This window comes from Aotus nancymaae, unplaced genomic scaffold (genome assembly GCF_030222135.1).
Source record: "Aotus nancymaae isolate 86718 unplaced genomic scaffold, 86718_ANA_hifiasm-v0.15.2.pri h1tg000108l, whole genome shotgun sequence".
NCBI classification, from domain to species: domain Eukaryota; kingdom Metazoa; phylum Chordata; class Mammalia; order Primates; family Aotidae; genus Aotus; species Aotus nancymaae.
In genome coordinates, this window is record NW_026988523.1 from 43,254,581 (window position 1) to 43,274,252 (window position 19,672).

Genomic DNA, 19,672 nt, shown 5'->3' on the forward strand with positions numbered 1-19,672 from the left:
GTGTGTGCGGCAGTTGGAGATTTTCAGTTGTCATCCACCAACCCTGGCAATCTCATGTGTCCACAAGCCTCAAAGCAGTTGGTGGCCTGTGTCCGAGGGGCTGGAGGAGCATAAACCACAGGCTTCTTGAAGTCGAAGCCCATATCTGGTTCATCTGAGGTCCCAGGATCTAGCTCGTCCCTGTCACCTTGGAGGTACTCAAGCAGTAGTTTGTTTGACTGCACTGAGCATTCCTCAGAGGGCCCATTTGTGAAGATGACCTCTATGTGGCCCCTTGACTGCCAGGACCCGTCGACCCTCACAGGGGGCTTCTGACCCAGGTACCAGTCACGAGCCAGGCTTCTCCCAGCACCCAGCGCCTTTGTCACGGGTGATGTTGGCTTACTGGGGACATACCAGGCTGGGTCCAGGAAGCTCTGGCTTAATGCCAGCGTAGTTTTGCTTGTTTAGAATTGTCAGATTTGAAAAGGCAGATTTGACAGTTTTTTGAAGTGGATATGGAAGAGGTGGCAGAGAGAACAGCCTTCTACCCAACAGCACGCTGGCTCTGGTACAACTTGTAACTGGAATGCAGGGCAAAAGAGAGCACGCACATACACGTGCCTGGCTGAGAACAGGAAGCTGAGGCAAAGATCCTTGGATCTCCCCAGCCTGCATCCCCTTCCCTCCTTGATTCTTTATTATATTTCTCCTAAGAAATACTGGAACAGACACTTAAGTGTCAGAGGCCCTGTGAGGCTGTGTGGGGACCACCTTTCAGGAGTTCACAGTCTTGCTGGCAAGATGGTAGATGTGTCCTGGCGTGTCCTGAGATGCCCCATGGCGGTGGTGTCGGCAGTACGTGACCTAGTGACTCAGGCTTCGAGATCATTTTTGGCTGTTCTCATCAGGGCAGATTTCATGAAGAAGGATTTTAGGCTGAGATTTAAAATAAGATAGGACTGTGGTGAGTGGATTTCTGTGGCTGAGAAAGAAGAGGGCATTCTATCACCCACACAGTGGCTCTAACCATGATGGTGGAAAGAGGTAACGGGGAAAAGGATTAGATTTAGAGAGATTAAAAGAAATTAGGAAATCAATAGAAAGAGCTTCCTTCTGTTACTCATACCTGATTGTTTTCTTCTTGTCCAGAGTATTGGCGTGACTTGGGCATCAGAAGAGACTGTGTGTGTGTGTGTGTGTGTGTGCGTGCGTGCGCGCGCGCGCATGCGCGAAAGAATACATATCACATCCATGTAGCTGCCTGTTGCGAAAAAGATTCAGAACTCCAATATTGCAGAGGACTAAAGTGTCTGAGAGTTAAAGAGCTAGAGTTCAGTCTCGGCTGTGTCTCATTTGCTTTGATTTTGGGGAAATGTGCTTTGTCTTTATAATCTTCAATTACCTGCTGTGTAAGTTTGGAATATTACTTCATGGTTTATAGAGTGATGTAATTCAGTGTGTGCAAGTACTTTATGAACGAATAGAAGGTGTAACTGTTGCTCTCAGGAGGCAAGCGCTTTGCTCTGTTTCTAAACTGCATAGCTGACTTGGGAATGAGGTGGGGAGAGGTGGTCTCTCTTTTAACTCTTCTGGTAGGATGTGGTAAAGACTGGGCAATAGGACACTCTGTGTAGAGGTTTGTGCCTAGATATCAAACAAAGAGGTCAGCCAGAGAGAGCCTGCCTTCTGCACACACCTTCGGGAGGCTACCTGTGCCTTTCCTGAAACCACCTGCCTCTCTGCTGTGTGTCTTGTTCTTTATCTCTGTTTCTCTCTCTCAGCTCAGCTTTGGACCCCTGGACTGTTGTCCAAATCTGAAGACTACCCTATCTGTAGATCTACCCTCCTCCTCTCCCCACCTGCCCCCACCTGTGGAAATTTGAATGAGCAGAGGCGTTCCCCCAGCACTAACCTGGAGACCAGACTGTTCACCCACCTGGAGAACCAGTCCTTGGTGAAGAAAGAGTGCCCTCTAGTGGGCATTGGCTGGGGCTGCTCCGGACCCATGTCCCTCAGCCAAGGACAATACAACCCGCACGCAGCCCTCCCGCCAAGGATGGTCTTGACTTGCCTTTGGGTTTGGTTTGTTTTTCTCCTTATGTAAAGAAAAAGAAAGGAAGAAAGAACAGCAGGAGACCAGTGGTGAGAGCAGCTCCGGCAGTGCTGTGACAGTCCCCTTATCTCAGGAGTTTTACCAAAGAATTAACCCCAGGGCAAGCACTAGCAGCAAAGCACAGGTGACATCAGAAGCTTTTCTAAGGGCTTGTGACAATTCCTGTGTAAATCACCTACCTGTCTCAACTGGTCTCTTCTATAATTGGGTGGATTTGTGAGAAGGAAACTCCTTCTATAAGAATTATTACCAAATGTGTTAAATATCTTCATGGGCAAGCCCTCTGTGGCTTGCATATCCACTGCAATTGATGACAATTTTTTTGGGTAGTGAAGGTGTCCGGGCCTGCCTGGCCATTAAAACCCTATATGCATGGGGAGAAACAGAGGATTTGGCCCTTTAAAACCTATTTCAGAAAAAGCTGCTGGGGTGGGGAGGAAAGAGGTGAGGGGGAGGGAGAGAGCACAGGGCACCCATCAAGGAAGCAGGAACCTGATCATGTGTGATGGTTGCTGGATTAGGTAACAGCTCCTCTGGTTGAAATTGGATCTTGGAGGATGAGTGTTAACATCTCTGGTGTCCCGGCGAAAGGTTCATTTGAGTCTTGCATGGTGCTGCAGAGATAAAAAGGAGCTTTTAAATAATCATTTTGTCTCCTACTCACCAGAGTACTGGCTTCAAGCAATAAATAGGTAGTATCAGTTCTGCTTAGACATAGCACCCTTTTCATTTATTTATTTAATGTTGGTGGGATTTTTTTAACTGCCAAGCTGAACAGTTTCTGTATCAGTGTATCCCAACACCTATTCTGAAGTGGTATTTTGGATTCTCCTTGTTCTGGCTGCAAATGTGAGCATGCGAGGTGGTTTATTGGTCCATCCCTGCCCCCTCCAAGTGTTACAGACACAGCCCAAGTCCTCAGGAACCAAATCTTCTTTGCAAAATAGCGCAAGATGAAGGTTTTCTTTTAAGGTTTTCTCTTGTTGATATTGTTCCTTAAAAAAAATTGTTTTTGGTTCTTGCACAATCATTATCAATTTTCTTAATTTGAGTATAATTTAAAGAGTGTAATTTGGAAATGACTGTTGCTGGGTTTTTTTTCCTCCTTGTCTTTTCATTCTTTTATTTTCTTCAGATCTCTGATTTGGGACGTATTTATGTGTCCTGAACTCTGAGTGTAAATGCAAGCAACATGTATGCTGTGGTGCATTGTATCTATCATATCAATTTCTAATTGGCCACATTTAGAAACTAATTCTATTAAATTGTAGTGAATTCAAATTTCTTTTTCAGGAGTATGTGTTTGCAGGATTCATCAAATGACTTAAAAGCTAAGTGAAATGCTAACACTTTCTTCCCCCCAACCAACCCACCGCCGCTGCGCCCAATTAAATGTATCTTTCACACCTAAAAGAAAAGAGTCAGTATGCTTTATGCTTTAAGCTCTTCCACCTTCCTGAAACTTCCATGGTGCGTAGGGGTTTGCAGCGTATCCTTTCAGTGTTCTTTGCCAGCCTTAGCAGTTTCCTTTCTTATTTTATTTAAAGCCAGTTAGATTTGAAGACCAAGCAAAATATTAATTAGGAGGTATGTAGAGTTCGTGTGGCATCATTTGTGCTTCCCACTGACTGTTTAAAAAAGATGGAGCGTAGGCGTGAAACTGTGAGGGGCTGGAAAGAGGAAATATTCTCAGAGGTAAATATTAAGTATGTGGGAAATACTCGCAGTGACGTGCTCATGATCACCTACGTAGCTCCTGGAGGAGCGAGGACCAGACTGTTTCTCTGCCTCCCCCTTCTTTCATATCTCACCGAGTTTTGCTAGAGGAATAAGCTGATGGGATGAATGAGGCCCCCTGGGGCACCTGTGGGATTGGAGGAGGTGGGATACTTGATGTCACCTTAGGTAGGCAGTGCGTACACTAGCCCTGGCAAGGAAGTCCTGACCGTTAATAGGAAATCGTTCTTTTTGCTTTGCTGTTGTCCTAAGATCTCTCAGCACTGGGCTGCACGCAGGACCAGCTGGCTATGGAGTAGCCAGGTAGACCCACTTGAAGGCATTAACATCCGGCCGAAGGGTTACCAGCCTCAGCATCACAGGGAATGTCCCTGCCAGCCATGGAGGCTTGCAGCCTCTTCTGAAGGAAATATATTGGACATGAGATTCAACAGAGTGAATGAGAGAGTAGAATGTTGCCCCAGCAATATTCCATGTTTTGAATAATCGAGCTAAAGTGAAACAACCATATTTATTAATGTCTCAGAGGTGATTCTTTTATTTTCTAATTTGTAAATGGCCCATAAATATCTTTGTCGATAAGACAATTAAAATGTATCGTATGAAGAGAAACACCCACAAACCCCATGTAGAGGTGAGGAAGGAGGGGCTGCTGGGCGCTGCTACCAGATGCTGGGATGCACCGATTCTTTTTGGTGCCTTTAGGGCCTGTAACCATTCAGGGAACGGTTACAGCAGGCATCTACTTTCTTAAGGAAACCTTTGTTAGTGGCAATTCATTCTTCAGAGTGCTTCCGAGATTTCAGTAAATAAATTTGAGAAACAGTAACGTGACTAAATCCTTATTATTTAGAGATCAGCTGAAGAAGCGGTTTTCCATTCAGTCTCCTGAGCCTACAATAGAAGGATTTTACTGGAAAAAAAAGTTTACAAAATAATCCTCAATGATCTCCTAACCTTTTGCCGTCACTACTATAGCAATTTTGTTTCTGTGTAGCAGAATATTACACATGCAGGTTTGAAGACAGAAGCTCATGACCTGGTAGTGTGGTTTGCATCTAGGTGCCGGCTTCCTTCTTTTCTCCTTCCCAGCTACCTGCTCTCCCTCCTGCCACCCTCTCCTTCCCTTCCTCTCGTCCTTTTTCACTTCCTCAAGGAGCCCAAGCTTCTGCCCTGCACCTGTTGTCCTCTGTGCTCCTTACGGCACCACCAGTCCCCAGGGCTCGCCATTCCGTTGACAGTCTCATGTTTTGTGAGAGTCACGCTGTAGTTTCCCTTTTGGCCTAGAAATTGGGATTTCCTTCTGAACAACGTTCCGGGTTGGTTCTTGTGCCGCCTATTGGCAGCCAGGAGCGCGTAGGCACAGCCAGCAGTTATGCTGGTATTATACGTGATGGAATGCTCAAACATCTAGACGTACCCTCATATCGAGCTCTTCTTCACCTTCCCTGTCACAACCCGCAGCCCTGCTTTGCCAGGGCTGGGGGGATGCCTGGCACTGGCACCATCCCCTTGGGGCTCACCAGATGCACCCTGCCGTGAAACAGCTCTTGACTCTGCTCTGCTGTGCAGATATCCACCAGGGACTTAGACCCTGCCATCTCCATCCCCAACGTGTGAACCAACACTGGACCCCTCTCCTCTGCCTTTAATCACTCCCCTTCTTCCCTACCCTACCCACACGTTCTTTTCAATTTCTTAAAAATTGAAAACACTTTTTGTGTTCCCTCTTAACAAAGACTTGGCTGCTGACAGCTGAGCTGGATTTAGACGAGTGATTTATTTTACGGCAGGTTGTCTGAAGGGGTAGTGAAAAAAAGACCGTCTCGCTCTTCTGCTGATTTACTAAATCACTGGATCTCCTTCAGCCCAAATCACCACCGAGGGTCCTAGTGTTTTAATAAAAAGCAGCCATCTCATTGATCTGAGGCGCCGTCCTACCAGAGCACTGGCTTCCCCGAATCCCTGGAGACAGCTTGTTAAAAGGACCTCACCCTTGTTTCCAACAGGACAGAGTCCTTATCACTCAGAACAGATAGATCTCAGTTTTTGGAGCTAAGCCACCCTTCTCAAGAGCCAATTTGACTTCTTGCTGTATTAGACCTCACTCTGTTAGTCCACAGGAAAGGGCTTAAGATTTCATTCCAAATGTACCGGATTTATGTACCTTAGGTTATTTGGAAATGAAAAATTTAGACCGATCCAGCATTACAGAGAAAGGCAATGAGTGCAAAGCCACAAACTTACAGACATGTAAACTGAGAAAGAAAGTGGGAAATGCTTTTCCTTAAATTGAAATTAGGTAGTTTGGGGATAAAAGTAAAAAATGTATTTTGCGATAAAGTTTTCTAGTTGAAAATTTTTATTGTGATAAAAAAATATGTAAGATATAATTTCCCTTTTTTTTTAAATGTACAGTTCATGGCATTAAGTACATTCGTATAATTCTGCAGCCATCTCAAAAACTTTCATCTTCCCAAAGTGAAATTCTGCGCTCATTAAACAATAGATCCCCACTCCTCGAAACTCATGGTACCCATTATTCTACTTCCTGCCTCTTGTAAATTTGATTTTTCTAGGTCCCACATACGAGCGGAGTGTAATGTTGGAACAAAGCAAGTCCCGCCTTGGTTTTCCCACCCCCTCCCCGTTCCTCCCTGTTTCCAGCCTTTCCTTCCTTCCTCAGATGCCATCTTGCAAGTAATCTGGAGGGTTATTTTGTGTTTTGTTGTTTAATCTCCTTCCTTGGGTCACACCGACGCTCCCTTCGCTCTGTCCCTTTCCGCAGTGCTGAGCATCCGCGGCGCCCAGGAGGAGGAGCCCACGGACCCGCAGCTCATGCGGCTGGACAACATGCTGCTGGCGGAGGGCGTGGCGGGGCCCGAGAAGGGCGGAGGCTCCGCGGCGGCGGCGGCGGCGGCGGCGGCCTCCGGAGGGGCAGGTTCGGACAACTCGGTGGAGCACTCGGACTACAGAGCCAAACTGTCCCAGATCAGACAAATCTACCATACGGAGCTGGAGAAATACGAGCAGGTAACCAGAACCACCCGGGGCCCGGCACCCAGAGGACGCGCACCCCCGGGCGCCCCTTTCCCAGGCGCTGGCGTTCTTATGCACGGCCCCCTGCCCAACCACAGAGCCCTGGTCTCGGCTGTTAAAAACCTAGGCGTTCAGCGGAGGTAAAAGCATTAAAAAGGCGTGACGCTGTGAATGATGATTTCAAGGAAACATGAGTCGTCCGTAGAAGGAACGCCCCGTACCTGGACGCCAGAACCTGTGCCTGTGATGCGCAGTCCTGGCTCTCATCGGGGCACTGTAGGTGGTCAGCAGAGTCACCAGCTCACCTGCAAGAAGGTGGGAGGTTTTCTCTGGCCTTTGTTCATTCCTTATGTAGGAGGATGATGCTTTTTCTGGATGCTTATAGGATCCTGTGGGAAAGGATTTAAAAGTTGGCCTTAGAGTCTCTCACTTTACCCAGACTCGGTTCAATTGAGAGTCAAACATATTCCCCTTTTTATATAACATATGGCATGGAATATGACACAGATCATCCTCTGTATAAAGGGTGGAGGGCTCAGGAGACCCCTGGAGCCAGACAAACTTGAATTCTAATCCGGGCAGTCCATGGATGGTCTGTGGGACTCGGTGTTCTGCATACTCAATTCTGAAAGCTGATCTGTGCACAGAGCTGTGGATTTGGAGTCACAGTGGTGAAGGACCATAAAACTTATCTAAAGGAAAGGGCAAGAAAGGCTGTTAACTACAAAGCAGTATATACAAGTAAGGTATCCTGATTATAACGGAGCCCCTCTCTAACAGAGATCCCCCATCCCATCCCCCCACAAAAACATGCACGTTTATATACCAATACTAGTTCCTCTGGTTACTGTAAGCATGCTACTTTAGCAGGAGTCCTTGAACAGCAGCCTTTAATTTAGATAACAAGTAAGTTTGTTATCACCTCTTGGGATGTAACATTGTACTGAAGTTCTCCGTCAACTTACTCTCATTGCCTCGTTAGGTTTTCTTTCCTTTGTTTTTTGTTTTTGTTTTTTGAGACGGGATCTTTGTCGCCCAGGCTGGAATACAGTGGCATGGTCTCAGCTCACTGCAGCCTCTGTCTCCCTGGTTCAAGAGATTCTCCTGCCTCAGCTTCCCAAGTAGCTGGGATTACAAGCACATGCCACCACACCTGGCTAATGTTTGTATTTTTAGTAGGGATAGGGTTTCACCACATTGGCCAGGCTGATCTCAAACTCCTGACCTCAGGTGATCCACCTGCCTCAGCCTCCCAAAATGCTGGGATTACAGGCATGAGTCACCGCACCTGGCCCTTTTCTTTTTAAAAGCCTAAAAAGAAGAGAGAAAAGGTGGAAGAGAGAAGACCCTGTGCAGTCCACTCATAACTAGGTAGAAGGCAAATGCAAACTTAATAGAAAATTTAAATTTTAAAATAGAAATAGGCATTTTAAAATTTAAAGTGAATAAAGTTTCATTACTGCACTCCTATCTACCTTTGGAATGGATTTCTACAAAATCCTCTCTTTTATGAGGGGAAAAAATTGCTGTGAAGCTTAAAGCCAAGAATAGTGAAATTTAACCCTCAGACAAGGTGTAGGGAGGGTGAAGGGAGGGGAAATAAAAGCAAGCTGTGGTAAGAACCTGTGAGTCATCCTCCTTTGCCTTCTTGAGAAAGAACAAATGTTCTCCCCACAGTGTTGGCTCATATAGAGATTTCCCCATATCCCAGACGATGCTGAGCTCAGAGAGCTGGCTCTACCATGAGTTTCCCCAGCCATGACCATCATTGAGAATTTGCAGTCTGCCCTAACCTAAATTTTGGAAGACAAATGGGGACAGACCTCTCACTGACCTCTCACTGTCCTCTTAGGTTCTTACGACCCAATGTTCTTCCTACTTCACCTTCACCAGTAAGCCTGTCCTCTGGCATAGCAAGCTGTCCTCCAGATTTGTCCTCCAGGTAAACTCATGCCAAAGAACAGGACACAAGACAAGCCCAGAGTGTGACTTCCTTTACTAAACCCTAACTGCAATGGCTGTTAGGTTGGAAGGAGTTGAAAACTGTCTTTACTTGGAGCTCAGGTTGCTAGCAACATAGAACTGTTTTCTTGATTTGAACCTTCTTGTCACTCTTCCATCCTCATCCAAAATGAGTAAAAGTTATGACAGCCGTAGTACATTTCAATAGCATGTCGCCAGTCACAAAACGCTGCGGCTGACATAATGGCACTTGCTCCTCAAGGCAATTTGGAGATCGGGTACCCAGGACAGGTACTGTCATCCTCTCCATTTTGACACAGGTGAGGAAATGGAGATCAAAGAAGTTAAGATGTGGCGGAGGTCACACATTTAATGAGGGAGAGAATTTGCCCTAGAATCCTGGATTTGACCCTTAGCCCAAGGGCTCTTATTAGAGCAATGCCTGACTCCACTTTGTAAGAAGAGAGTGTGGATGTCTTTAGACACTGGGGTAACCAGTCTCTCTGTTACTTCCCTGGACTAGATTACTGGCACCTAAGAGGAGGGTTATGATAAAAATATTTTCTAAAGAAACTTCTTGTGGGTACCTACCTATTCTAAATAATAAAGATGTTGGAAATTGGGAACTTAAAACCTCCATCAGTACAGAAGCAAATTATGTTCAGGGCAGAGGTTGTAGCAGTCATCTTTTAAAAGTACTAAAATATCATCTGTTTGTTTATATGGGCATTTTCTAGTTAAGAAGTGAATACTGCTTCATACATTTTGGATGCTTAATAATTTATTAATATTAGTTGTGTTGTTAATTATAGTAAACAGCAGATTGTAGGAAAATTACGCTATTAACCTTCCAGCTAGTGTGTCTGAGAGATATATCTTCTTCATTTTCCTGTAACGGTTCCTTATGGGGATTTTTTAAAAATAAAAAACCATGGTCAAGTGAAAATGCCACTCTCTATTTTAGTAGTACCTGCCTGAAATTACCGAATTGATTACTTAATAATTAATTCTGTTGTTTTATTTTTGGCATGGCGATGGCAGGTAACTGCATGATAACTAACTATCATAGCTCACCCTCACCCGTGTCCCTCCAAAAACAAAACAAAAGCTACCTGAATCAGCCATTGTTTCACCCTGAGGTTATTAAACAAAGGAGGCTTCTGGAGACTTTCTTTAGGAGGAAAGAAAGTTGTTTTATTTATTAAATGGGATTGGTAAAACACTTTTTCAGCAGATCATCATGGTAACTATGAGGTCTTTAAGAGCTGGCATATTATAATAGATCAAACCATGATGTCAGAAACCTGAATTTTATTCCAAGCTCTGTTTAAAAAAAAAATCCCCTTGCGGTTTTGTAGGGTTCTTCAGCTTTTGTAAATAATGCTGATGAGATTTAGTCAGGACTAAATCTCTAATGTTGAACTGCTCTGGGTTAATTCAGTTCACAGCTACCAGAGCCCTAGGATCCCAGTTGCTTTTGTTGATGAGATTGGCAGCCAAATCCAATCTCATCCTTGGATCTCAATCCAATCCACCTTTTTGAAGGAGTCAAGGAAGAAGATAGGTCTTATAGTTCAGGATGTAAACTTAAAGCTTATACAAGACTTTTGAAAGGCTTCCCTTTCATTGTCTGCTTCCAGAAACAACTTTGCCCTGAAACCTGGGAGGTCTGTTGGAAATCCCTCTGCCCTATGGAGGCAGCCTGAGCTCCCAGAAAGTAACTTTTTTTTTTTTTTGAGATGGAGTCTCGCTCTGTTACCCAGGCTGGAGTCTCGCTCTGTTACCCAGACTGGAGTGCAATAGTGTGATCTGGGCTCACTGCAACCTCTGCCTCTTGGGTTCAAGCAGTTCTCTGCCTCAGCTTTCTGAGTAGCTGGAATTACAGGCACCCACCACCATGCTCAGCTAATTTTTGTATTTTTAGTAGAGACAGGGTTTCACCGTCTTGGCCAGGCTAGTCTCGAACTCCTGACCTTGTGATCCACCCACCTCAGCCTCCCAAAGTGCTGGGATTACAGGTATGAGCCACTGCGCCTGGCCAACTTTTTTTTTTTTATAATAGCCTATAGTAGAGTCTCCTCTGTTGCAGATACCTTCAGCACGTGAGGGTTTTGTTTAAACAGTTGTAACCCCAAATACTCACATTGCTGTCACATTGCGGGTGCCTGTCCTATCAGAAGTAGCCCGGCTTCTGAACGTGCAAGACTTGAGGGAAGTGAAGAGGAGGTGTGGATAGCTCAGGTACTAGAAAAATCTGGATCAGTGTGCTCTGTCCATCTAAAATGGACTTGGAGCTTTTCTCTGCCCTCTGCTGTATGTTCCTCAGCAGCTGTTCAGCAGCTGCTTTGCTCCACCTCAGCAGTGGGTGAAAAGACTCCACTGTCTGTTTACTGCAGAGCAGAGAGGGCCCCGGGATAAAATGCCCTGAATAAACGTCAGATATTGTGAATATTTTTATTCACCATAATGAAGCACATTATTATTAGCCGAGCACTGTGGCTTCCCAGCTGAGAGCTGGTGCGCTTGACAGTGCTCCCTCACATCCAGCCCCTCCTCTCTGGGAGCCCAGACGACGTGGGGAGGCTGCATCTGGGCTGGAGGTTGTTTGCCTAGAAAGACGGCTGGGATGCTTGCTATGTGCCTAGCCCTCCATCCCGAGGCCTCCGAATTTCAGCCAACTTGCTGCCAGGTTTTATTCCTTCTCTTGGTTGCTTAGTTCCAGGCGCCAGAGTTGGCTAGGGAATGAGCTTACTATACAGATCTCATGTTTATATAGCACTTTTCCATGGAGAGTGGAGAGTAACATGCCGTAAGGACCTGATCTTCTGTGGATTCGTCTTCTGCATAGGCCTGCAGAGAGGACAGGAGGGATTTATTACCAACTTTATTTTTACCAAGAGGGAAATTGAAGACTGGAGAAGTTTACCCAGTTATCAATATAGACAAATATGTTGGATTTCTATGTTATGTATATTTTGAAGAGATAATTATGACATGTATTTGTAGGGCCAGGCACACATACAGTAACTCATTTAATCCTTACTACACCTTATGAGGTGGGTATTGTCATCTCCGTTTCACAGATTAGAAAAACAAGGCACAGATACACGATAAAGTGACTGTGAAGATCCCACAGCTGAGTGAGTCCCAGAGGCAGGAGCTGGACCCGGGCAGTCTGTGCTCTCGCTCAGCCTCTGCACTGTGTTCATGTGAGGGATTTGCTCAGTCTGCAGGTCACAGCACAAGAGCATGGGTGCTCTTAGCCTTGCCGAAGGGTCAGGAATTATTCAATCCAGTTTTGGGTGAATTAGATGAGGCACTGTGTAGTGAAAGGTGCCTAAATACTCACAGAGGCAGGGTCAGAAACCCAGGCCTCCCATTCGCCAGCGTGGACACAACCCAGTGGATGCAGCTGCCTATGTACCTTTCGCCAACCAACCTCAAAGGGTTTCCTAGATAATCAGTAAATGTGTACTATTGTTAGTTACCAAATTATTGACACATATGACAACGGCAGTGCCGTGTTATCAATAATGGGCGTGTTTCTGCTGTTAGTAAGTTGGAGCAATTGGGTTTTTAGTTCTTTAACTCTCAGAGCATCATCTTGTCTTTTTTGTTGCAAATCTATTACAGTTTTACAGTATTGCTTTGAGTGAATCTGTGAATACATGTTTTGTTGAATGCCCAGCTAAGGAAACCAGATTACAGATGCTAAGTCATAGTAACTAAAGAGATGGCGGGAGTTCTCAGAGGAGCGAGCTCAGACTCTAGGAAAGGACAGAGGCCCTGGCCTAAAATTGGAAGAGCTCAGGCCCTACCTCTGCCTCTTCGTGTTTGCTATGTGCTTATGGAAATGTCCCTTTACCTCTCTGGGCCACAGTTTTTTTTACCTGTTAAATAAGGAGGTGGGGAAATATGATTTCCAACTCCACTTCCAGAACCGATGATATGCTCATTTATAAACTGAGAGTTTTATTTCTGCAGGGATAGTTCCCCAATCCTCTCAATCGTGTTTTCATGCTGTTTCTCTGAGACCCCGGGCACAGGTTCCCTTTGTGTTATAGACATAGTGGATCTTCAGAAGGCCAGAACAGGAAAGGAAGTTCTTATAATAAAACTCGAACTAGAAATAGATGGATGAGAAATCTCCCGGAAGACTTATCAAAGCTTTTAATTCTGTGATTCCATTTAAACTCTTTTGGCTGTTTATGCATTCTAAAATTGAGTATTTGGAAGCACTCCTATATCAGAAATAATGAGCAAGGCAGAAAGCACATGATATATTTGACCCCAAACTCTCTTTGGCTGTTAACTTTGGGGCAAAGGGTAGCATAGTATGTTTTATACTAGAAGTCATATTCTTACCTTTCACTGTGGTAAAATCATGGGAAAAAAAAGATTAAGGTAAATGATTAAGAAATTTTTTTCTCTTAATATAAAAATTCAACATTATGCCCAAAACTTAGAGCCACAGAGGCTGGAAGGGACGTCGACCACAAACTATCCCAGTTTTCTTGATTTGCACAAGTCTCTAGAAAAGCCCACATGGCCTGATGTTGTACGCATGAAGCCCATTGAGGCTTGGACCCTCAATGACTCTGTTTATTGTCCTGCCTTTCCAGGCCTGCAACGAGTTCACCACCCATGTGATGAATCTCCTTCGAGAGCAAAGCCGGACCAGGCCCATCTCCCCGAAGGAGATTGAGCGGATGGTCAGCATCATCCACCGCAAGTTCAGCTCCATCCAGATGCAGCTCAAGCAGAGCACGTGCGAGGCTGTGATGATCCTGCGTTCCCGATTTCTGGATGCGCGGTGAGTCTCCCAGGAGGCTGTCCTGCCCTATCTGGGAGTCGTTTGTCTGGGACTGGAGTCCACAGCTGGCCCCTTCTACAGGCTCTAGTTTTATCCCATCAACGCTGAGCCACGTGGTCGCCCGAGGTTGGTTCTGTGAGACTAGATAGGCCATTGGTTTCACACAGTACCAGGAAGACACATGGTTGGAGGGGATAATCTTTATCACTACCATTATGCACTCTGCCTAGCAGCAAGGAAGACAGGTACAGTGAGGTTTTTTTTTTTCACAGCACTAGGTACCTCGTTTATAGTTGCATCTTATAACTATGGGCCTGCAGCTGTCTTACTAGCATTCTGTTGCGACAGGCTCTCTTCAATAAAGTTTATTCCATTTGCTTGGAAGTCGGGATCTTTTCCACACCATAGATGGACAGAGAGTGTACTCCATTTGATTCAGCGAATATTTCTAAGTAAATTGCTGTCTCTGGGCTAATTTTAGGAGTGCAGAATAAGACATGGCACTTTGGACACAGAGGGACAAGTAGGTGGTCTAACAGGGGCCGAGCTGGTTTGATGGTTTCCATCTGGCATTGCTTCTCATGTCCTTCCTTGTGAGTTCAGAGCATTCACTTGAAGAAACCATAGATAGAAAGGGCCTTTAAAACAGGACAAGAACTGAGAACACAGAACAAGCGGTCATCTCCTGATTCCCCTACCCTCTAGACCGATGGATTTATGTGAATCCCTTTGAGTCCTTCTGCTTCTGTTATCCAGCCTGTAAGATGGTAATAGTTGCATCTTTCATCTACTATAGAAGAGTATTTTGATAATTCATCTAGCAAACGCATTTTGATTATGGGTGTGCTTTGTGATCTACAGTTCGTCTTAAATTTGTCATCTGTGAATTCAGATACCATTCATATTTAAATTCTTGATAATAATCCCAGTCTGTTATTTTTATCATTAGAACATTAGATATGTCAGGGTCAGTGCACCATTTCACGATCTATAATTTTGTCGCTTTTCAGATAAAACGATGTATTACTCCCCTTGAATGTTTTCACCTCTGAGATCACATTTTATTCGGCTCTCCTACCTGCATTTTTCTCTGTCTTCACAATTGTGGCCATTACAGTCCTTGGACCTCTTTAAAACGCCCTGGCATCTTCTCCTCACTCCATTTTAGTCAGTGTGTTTTGGGTTGCATGGAATATAACATGAGAATGCCAGCTAGCAAAATGTATCTCTGGGCCAGTAGAATTCCATAGAAGAAGTCAAGAGAAAGTAAAAACGAAGGTAATTTTCCGCAGCTGGGTGTAGTGCTGGAGTGGAAATAGGCAAAATCACCCTCAAGCAGGATCCTCTGTGCCTCTCCCTCACCCATGGCCTGCTGTCTGCCCGGCTTCTTCAATGCAGCCTGTTCGCACAGCGCAAAGTGCAAGTGACTGGTGGGCTCTGTCTGGGTCCTTCCTCTGTGCGGCAGCCGCTGCCACCCCGCATGGATTGCCTACATCTCCATGGTAACTCCCTAGTTAAAATGCTGGAGTTAGTATTTATGTTGGCAGATATTGAAAAAACAAAAAAGAACAATTGGGTCCAGACTGGGTTCTTTTCAAGAAAGCAAGCAGAGAGAAGGGCGGAGCAGAATTACAGTTTCACTGGACATCGTCTCTCAGTAATTCTGCTGTGCCCAGTTGAAGGTCAGACTGTAAAGGACACAAAGCTAGGCGAGCTTTGTACACAGTTCCTTTCACATCCACCAGCCTTGGCCTGCAGTGTTCCAGTTGGCACCAGAAGGACGGTCTCTTGAATACAGGATCTTTTTCTTGCTTTGGTGACAACCTTTGAATCATTGCCTCTGAGCCAGGATTCAAAACTAAAACAACTAACCTATTGTCATTGTTACTAGTATTTTATTTCGGGGGTATATTTATTACCAGTGGAAGAACATGACCCCAAATGCCAGCCTAAGGCTGAGCAAATGGCCTTCTCAGTTGAAAAATAAATGTTTGCCAGACATCCTTTTTGGGGAGTTCACATCAGTGCCTCCAGCATCACTAACTATAATCGGGAGAGATAGCTAAGCAAACTTAGTAAGAAAGACATACTCACTGCAGATATTCACATGCTCCTCTAAACCATGCATCTGATAGGCAGGGCCTCACCAAAAAAAGATTTCATGGAAGACAAATAAAATACAAAGAGGACTTGATTTAGTAATAGGATTAGTCTTTGTAATCTAATAGGTGTGTAGAATTGAGTGTTACTACTTTGTTGTGGAACACTCATTGTATTAGCTTTCTATTGCTGCATACCAGATTACCACAAATTAAGCAGCTTAAAACAACACAAGTGTATTATTGCACAGTTTCTGTTGGTCAGGGACCTGGGCATGGCTTAGCTGGGTCCTCTGCCCTAGTCACAACGAAGCTATAATCAAGCTATAAGCTGAGGCTGTGATCTCATCTGAGGCTCAGGGTCTCCTTCCAAGCTCATTCTGGTTCTTGGCAGAATTCATTTCCTTCTAATTGTAGGACTGAGGGCCTCAGTTCCTAGAGGCTGCCCTACTCAATAGGCAGTTCACAATTTGGCTGCCTGCTTTCTTCCTGAGGGCCAGCAGGAAAAACTTCCCATTCTAAGACTTTAATCGAATCTTCCCTTTCATTTACTCAAAGTCAGCTGATGAGGAGCCTAATCGTATTTACTATCCCATCCACTCACAGGGAAGGTGTGGACACCAGGGTCTAGAGTTTTGGAATTCTGTCCACCACACTTCTCAACTGAGCTCCGGTACTAGGTTTATCCCACTCAAGTCATTTCCTGTCTCTTCCTTAGACTGACCTAACTGTACCAGGAAAGTTTAACTTAAAAATTCCATTCATTCAACATTTATCTTACCATGCTATAGACCAAGCATTGTGCCCTACAACTTGGTAAGTTTATTATCAGGACTATAAATAACACTTTTGTGTGTTGTTAAAAGAGGGAGAGAACTTATAAGCTCTCTAAATGATTGTCAAGCAATCATCTTAACTTTTTCTATAACATTTTGCTGGAAATAACAACAGTAACGTGAACAGGTGATTAAAAGTACGTCTGTGTGCCTCACCGCAATAGTGGGGGTTACATAAAGTAAACTGCCAAAGACGAGGGTGGCGAGAGAGAGGAAAGGACATCCGGGAAGGTCTAGTCTGGTCACACCGGCACCCTGCTTCGACTTACTGGTTTATCTAACTGAGCTCTTACCATCTCCAGGTGTTACAGTAGCCACGGGAACATCAAAGATGAAAAAAATGCATAGAAACGTGGGTCCTACCTTCACAGAGCTCATAATCTCATGGGACAAATACTGTTAGAACTATACGTAACACCGCATGCTACACATTACGTTTATTCATCCACCTACTCCACTCGAAGGAAAGGATCCAGAGAGAGGGCAGAAAATACTGAGTCTCAGAGGAGCGGGATGTTTGCCAAATAGAAGGAATAACAACAGAATAAAACAACATAATTCCACTTCACCCAGCATTTCTTACCTTACTATGTGTTAGACACAAGGGTTTCAAACACGAGTGAGACCTGTCTCCTGCCTTTGAGGAATTTGCTGTTTAGCTGGGGAGACATATGTAAACCTGTGGCGGATGTTGTGGGAGAGAAATACGCAGGGTGGTGTGAAGACGCACAGGAGCATGAAAGCCACGAGTCTTTGGGGAATGCAGAGGCATATGATGTGGCTAGATGAAACTGTACAGAGCATGTGTAGGATTGAGGGGAAATGAGGCACTAGGGAGAGGAAAGACCCACTGAAAACCCTTAACTATACCAGTGAAGATTTTAAATGTATCCTATTAAGCAGCAGAAACTCTCAGAGCTGTTTAAGGAAGAAGTATGGGAAATTAACACGTCAAATTGCACAGGATTCAAATTCTGGCTATAACTCTGATGACATATATGACCCTCAATAAGTGGCTTATTTTCCCAAGACTCAGTTTTCTTACCTGTAAAACGGGGATAATCCTATAAATAGGAATAAATCTTAGTATAGTATCTGGCACCTAATATTAACATCATAATTCAGCTATCATAATGATTACCGTTATGTATTACTATTATATGACATTGTATGTTATGTTCATATATATACCCATCATTGTTAAATTTTATAGTGATTAGTGACATGATCATATCTATGGTTTAGGAAGATTACTGTTAGGATTCTCTGGAAGATGAGCTGGATTGGAGAAGAGAGAATGTAAGGAACAATTATTGTAGCCTGTGCTCCTCAGACTGGGGCCACACAAAATAAACTGAAATACTTTCCACATTTTCCATAAGTATTCAAAGAAAAAACTCTTATTTGAAGATAAACATTGATATATGTTAGAGTAGACTGAAACAAGAGGTTCCAAAGATATTTTATGTTTTTGATGGTGTCTTTTCCAGGAGGGCTCTTGGGTGCTGTTTCTGGAAAGCACTGATCCAGTGTTGCACTGTCTGGAATATAGCTATTTAATTTTGAATTTAAGTTAACGAAATACTAAATTAAAATAAACATTTGAAAAATAGCTCTCTGGTTACACTAGCCACATTGCATCTGCTCAGTAGCCACATGTAGCTACTGACTACTATATTGGACAGCGGAGATATAGAACATCTCACTCATAGCAGAAAGTACTCTTGGACAGCACTAGTCATACAAGCGTGCGATAGGCAGTGGCTTCTCTTCACTCCTTTCACAAATAGCAGCGCAATTAGAATGGAACAAAGGACATAGATTTGAAAGCGTAGAACTGGCAGGACTTGCTTTGGGGCCAATCATTTGATGAAGGTAAGAAAGCAGGAAGAGTTGAGAATCACTCCCAGTTTCCAGAACATGCTAGATACTCAAATCTTGGAATGAGTGAATGAATGAATGAATGAACAAATTAGCAAATATAATGAACCCCATCTATAGTAATTTCACTAAACAATAAGGATAACAAGGAAAATGGAGCGGATTTGGGTAAAAGGTGATGTTAGCTTTGGAAACTGTTCGTTTGAAGTTGCCTGGAGTCTGTAGTCATAAAAGGGCCAGTGGCTCTTAGCAGAGGTACTAGAGTAGGAGATAATAAATTTGGTAGTTAGCAGTGTATGTCTGCGATGTCTACACATCTCACTGTTGTGAGTCCTTCAAAAAAAACTTCCCCCATGGACCTGTGATTCAAATGTTTTCTGTCCCTAAAACACCATATTTATCCAGTAATATTTAATCAACTTCCAAATTTCTTAAATTCAAAACCTAGATGCCAACTTGCAAAGCTACTGATTGGTTTGAAATCACAAATGTTAACTCGCCAAGGTGATAACACTTCAAGCCAAAGCAAAGAAACCAGATATCTCAGTTAGCTCAACCTTATTGTAGAAAAGTGTTATTTTCACTAGGTTTCTTGAAATTCTGAAAAATCCTGATCCTAGGATTTCAAAGGCCGTAGATTGAGACAGCTACTAAAAGAGGTGATAAGCGAGTCCATCAGAGTAGATGAGACCACCTACAGAAAATCACACGTCACAAGGAGAGAAGAGCTGGGAACAGCTGTCTGCACCATCCGCATACCACCGGCTCATTCCAGAGAGGTTTCTTTTGAGCTCAATTGGAAGAGTCCCAAAAAATACACAGTAATGCTAATGCAAACAACTGAATGAAGGAACGGAGACTCTCCCAATTAGGGAGCCTTCAGGGTCCAGTTCCCCAGGCCTAAAACAACAGTCTTCTTTAGGCGAAGAAGGAGAAGCCAAAGGTTATCTAAAGCCTGGCCCGCAGACCCTGTTAGCCACTTGTCTATCTTCCTCAAATTCCCATCATGCAAGAGCTTTTAACAGATGCCCACTTTGTAGTTGAGCTTTTAAATCCAGTCTGTACAATTTCTGATGCTGGGTGACCCAGAAACTCAGCGTGATTTAGGAGAGTGACTTGGGCTTGGTATAATCTGGACAGATGTGGTTAACACCTGTGGACAGATGGAGTTCACCCGGTAAAATCAGGCGCTTTATTGTGTTAATTAATC

At 44.2% G+C, this 19,672-nt stretch overlaps 1 protein-coding gene across 6 annotated transcripts in view; it reads left to right on the forward strand.

Annotated features, from left to right (window-relative positions):
• Positions 1–19,672, forward strand: part of PBX1 (PBX homeobox 1) — a 329,519-nt gene that overhangs the window by 228,755 nt on the left and 81,092 nt on the right. For all 6 annotated transcript variants that reach the window (XM_021676185.2, XM_012468894.3, XM_012468897.3 and 3 more), the window contains 2 exons: positions 6,621–6,865; positions 13,456–13,646. In XM_021676185.2, the coding sequence (XP_021531860.1) occupies positions 6,621–6,865; positions 13,456–13,646 (436 nt within the window). The remainder of the gene's footprint in view (positions 1–6,620; positions 6,866–13,455; positions 13,647–19,672) is intronic.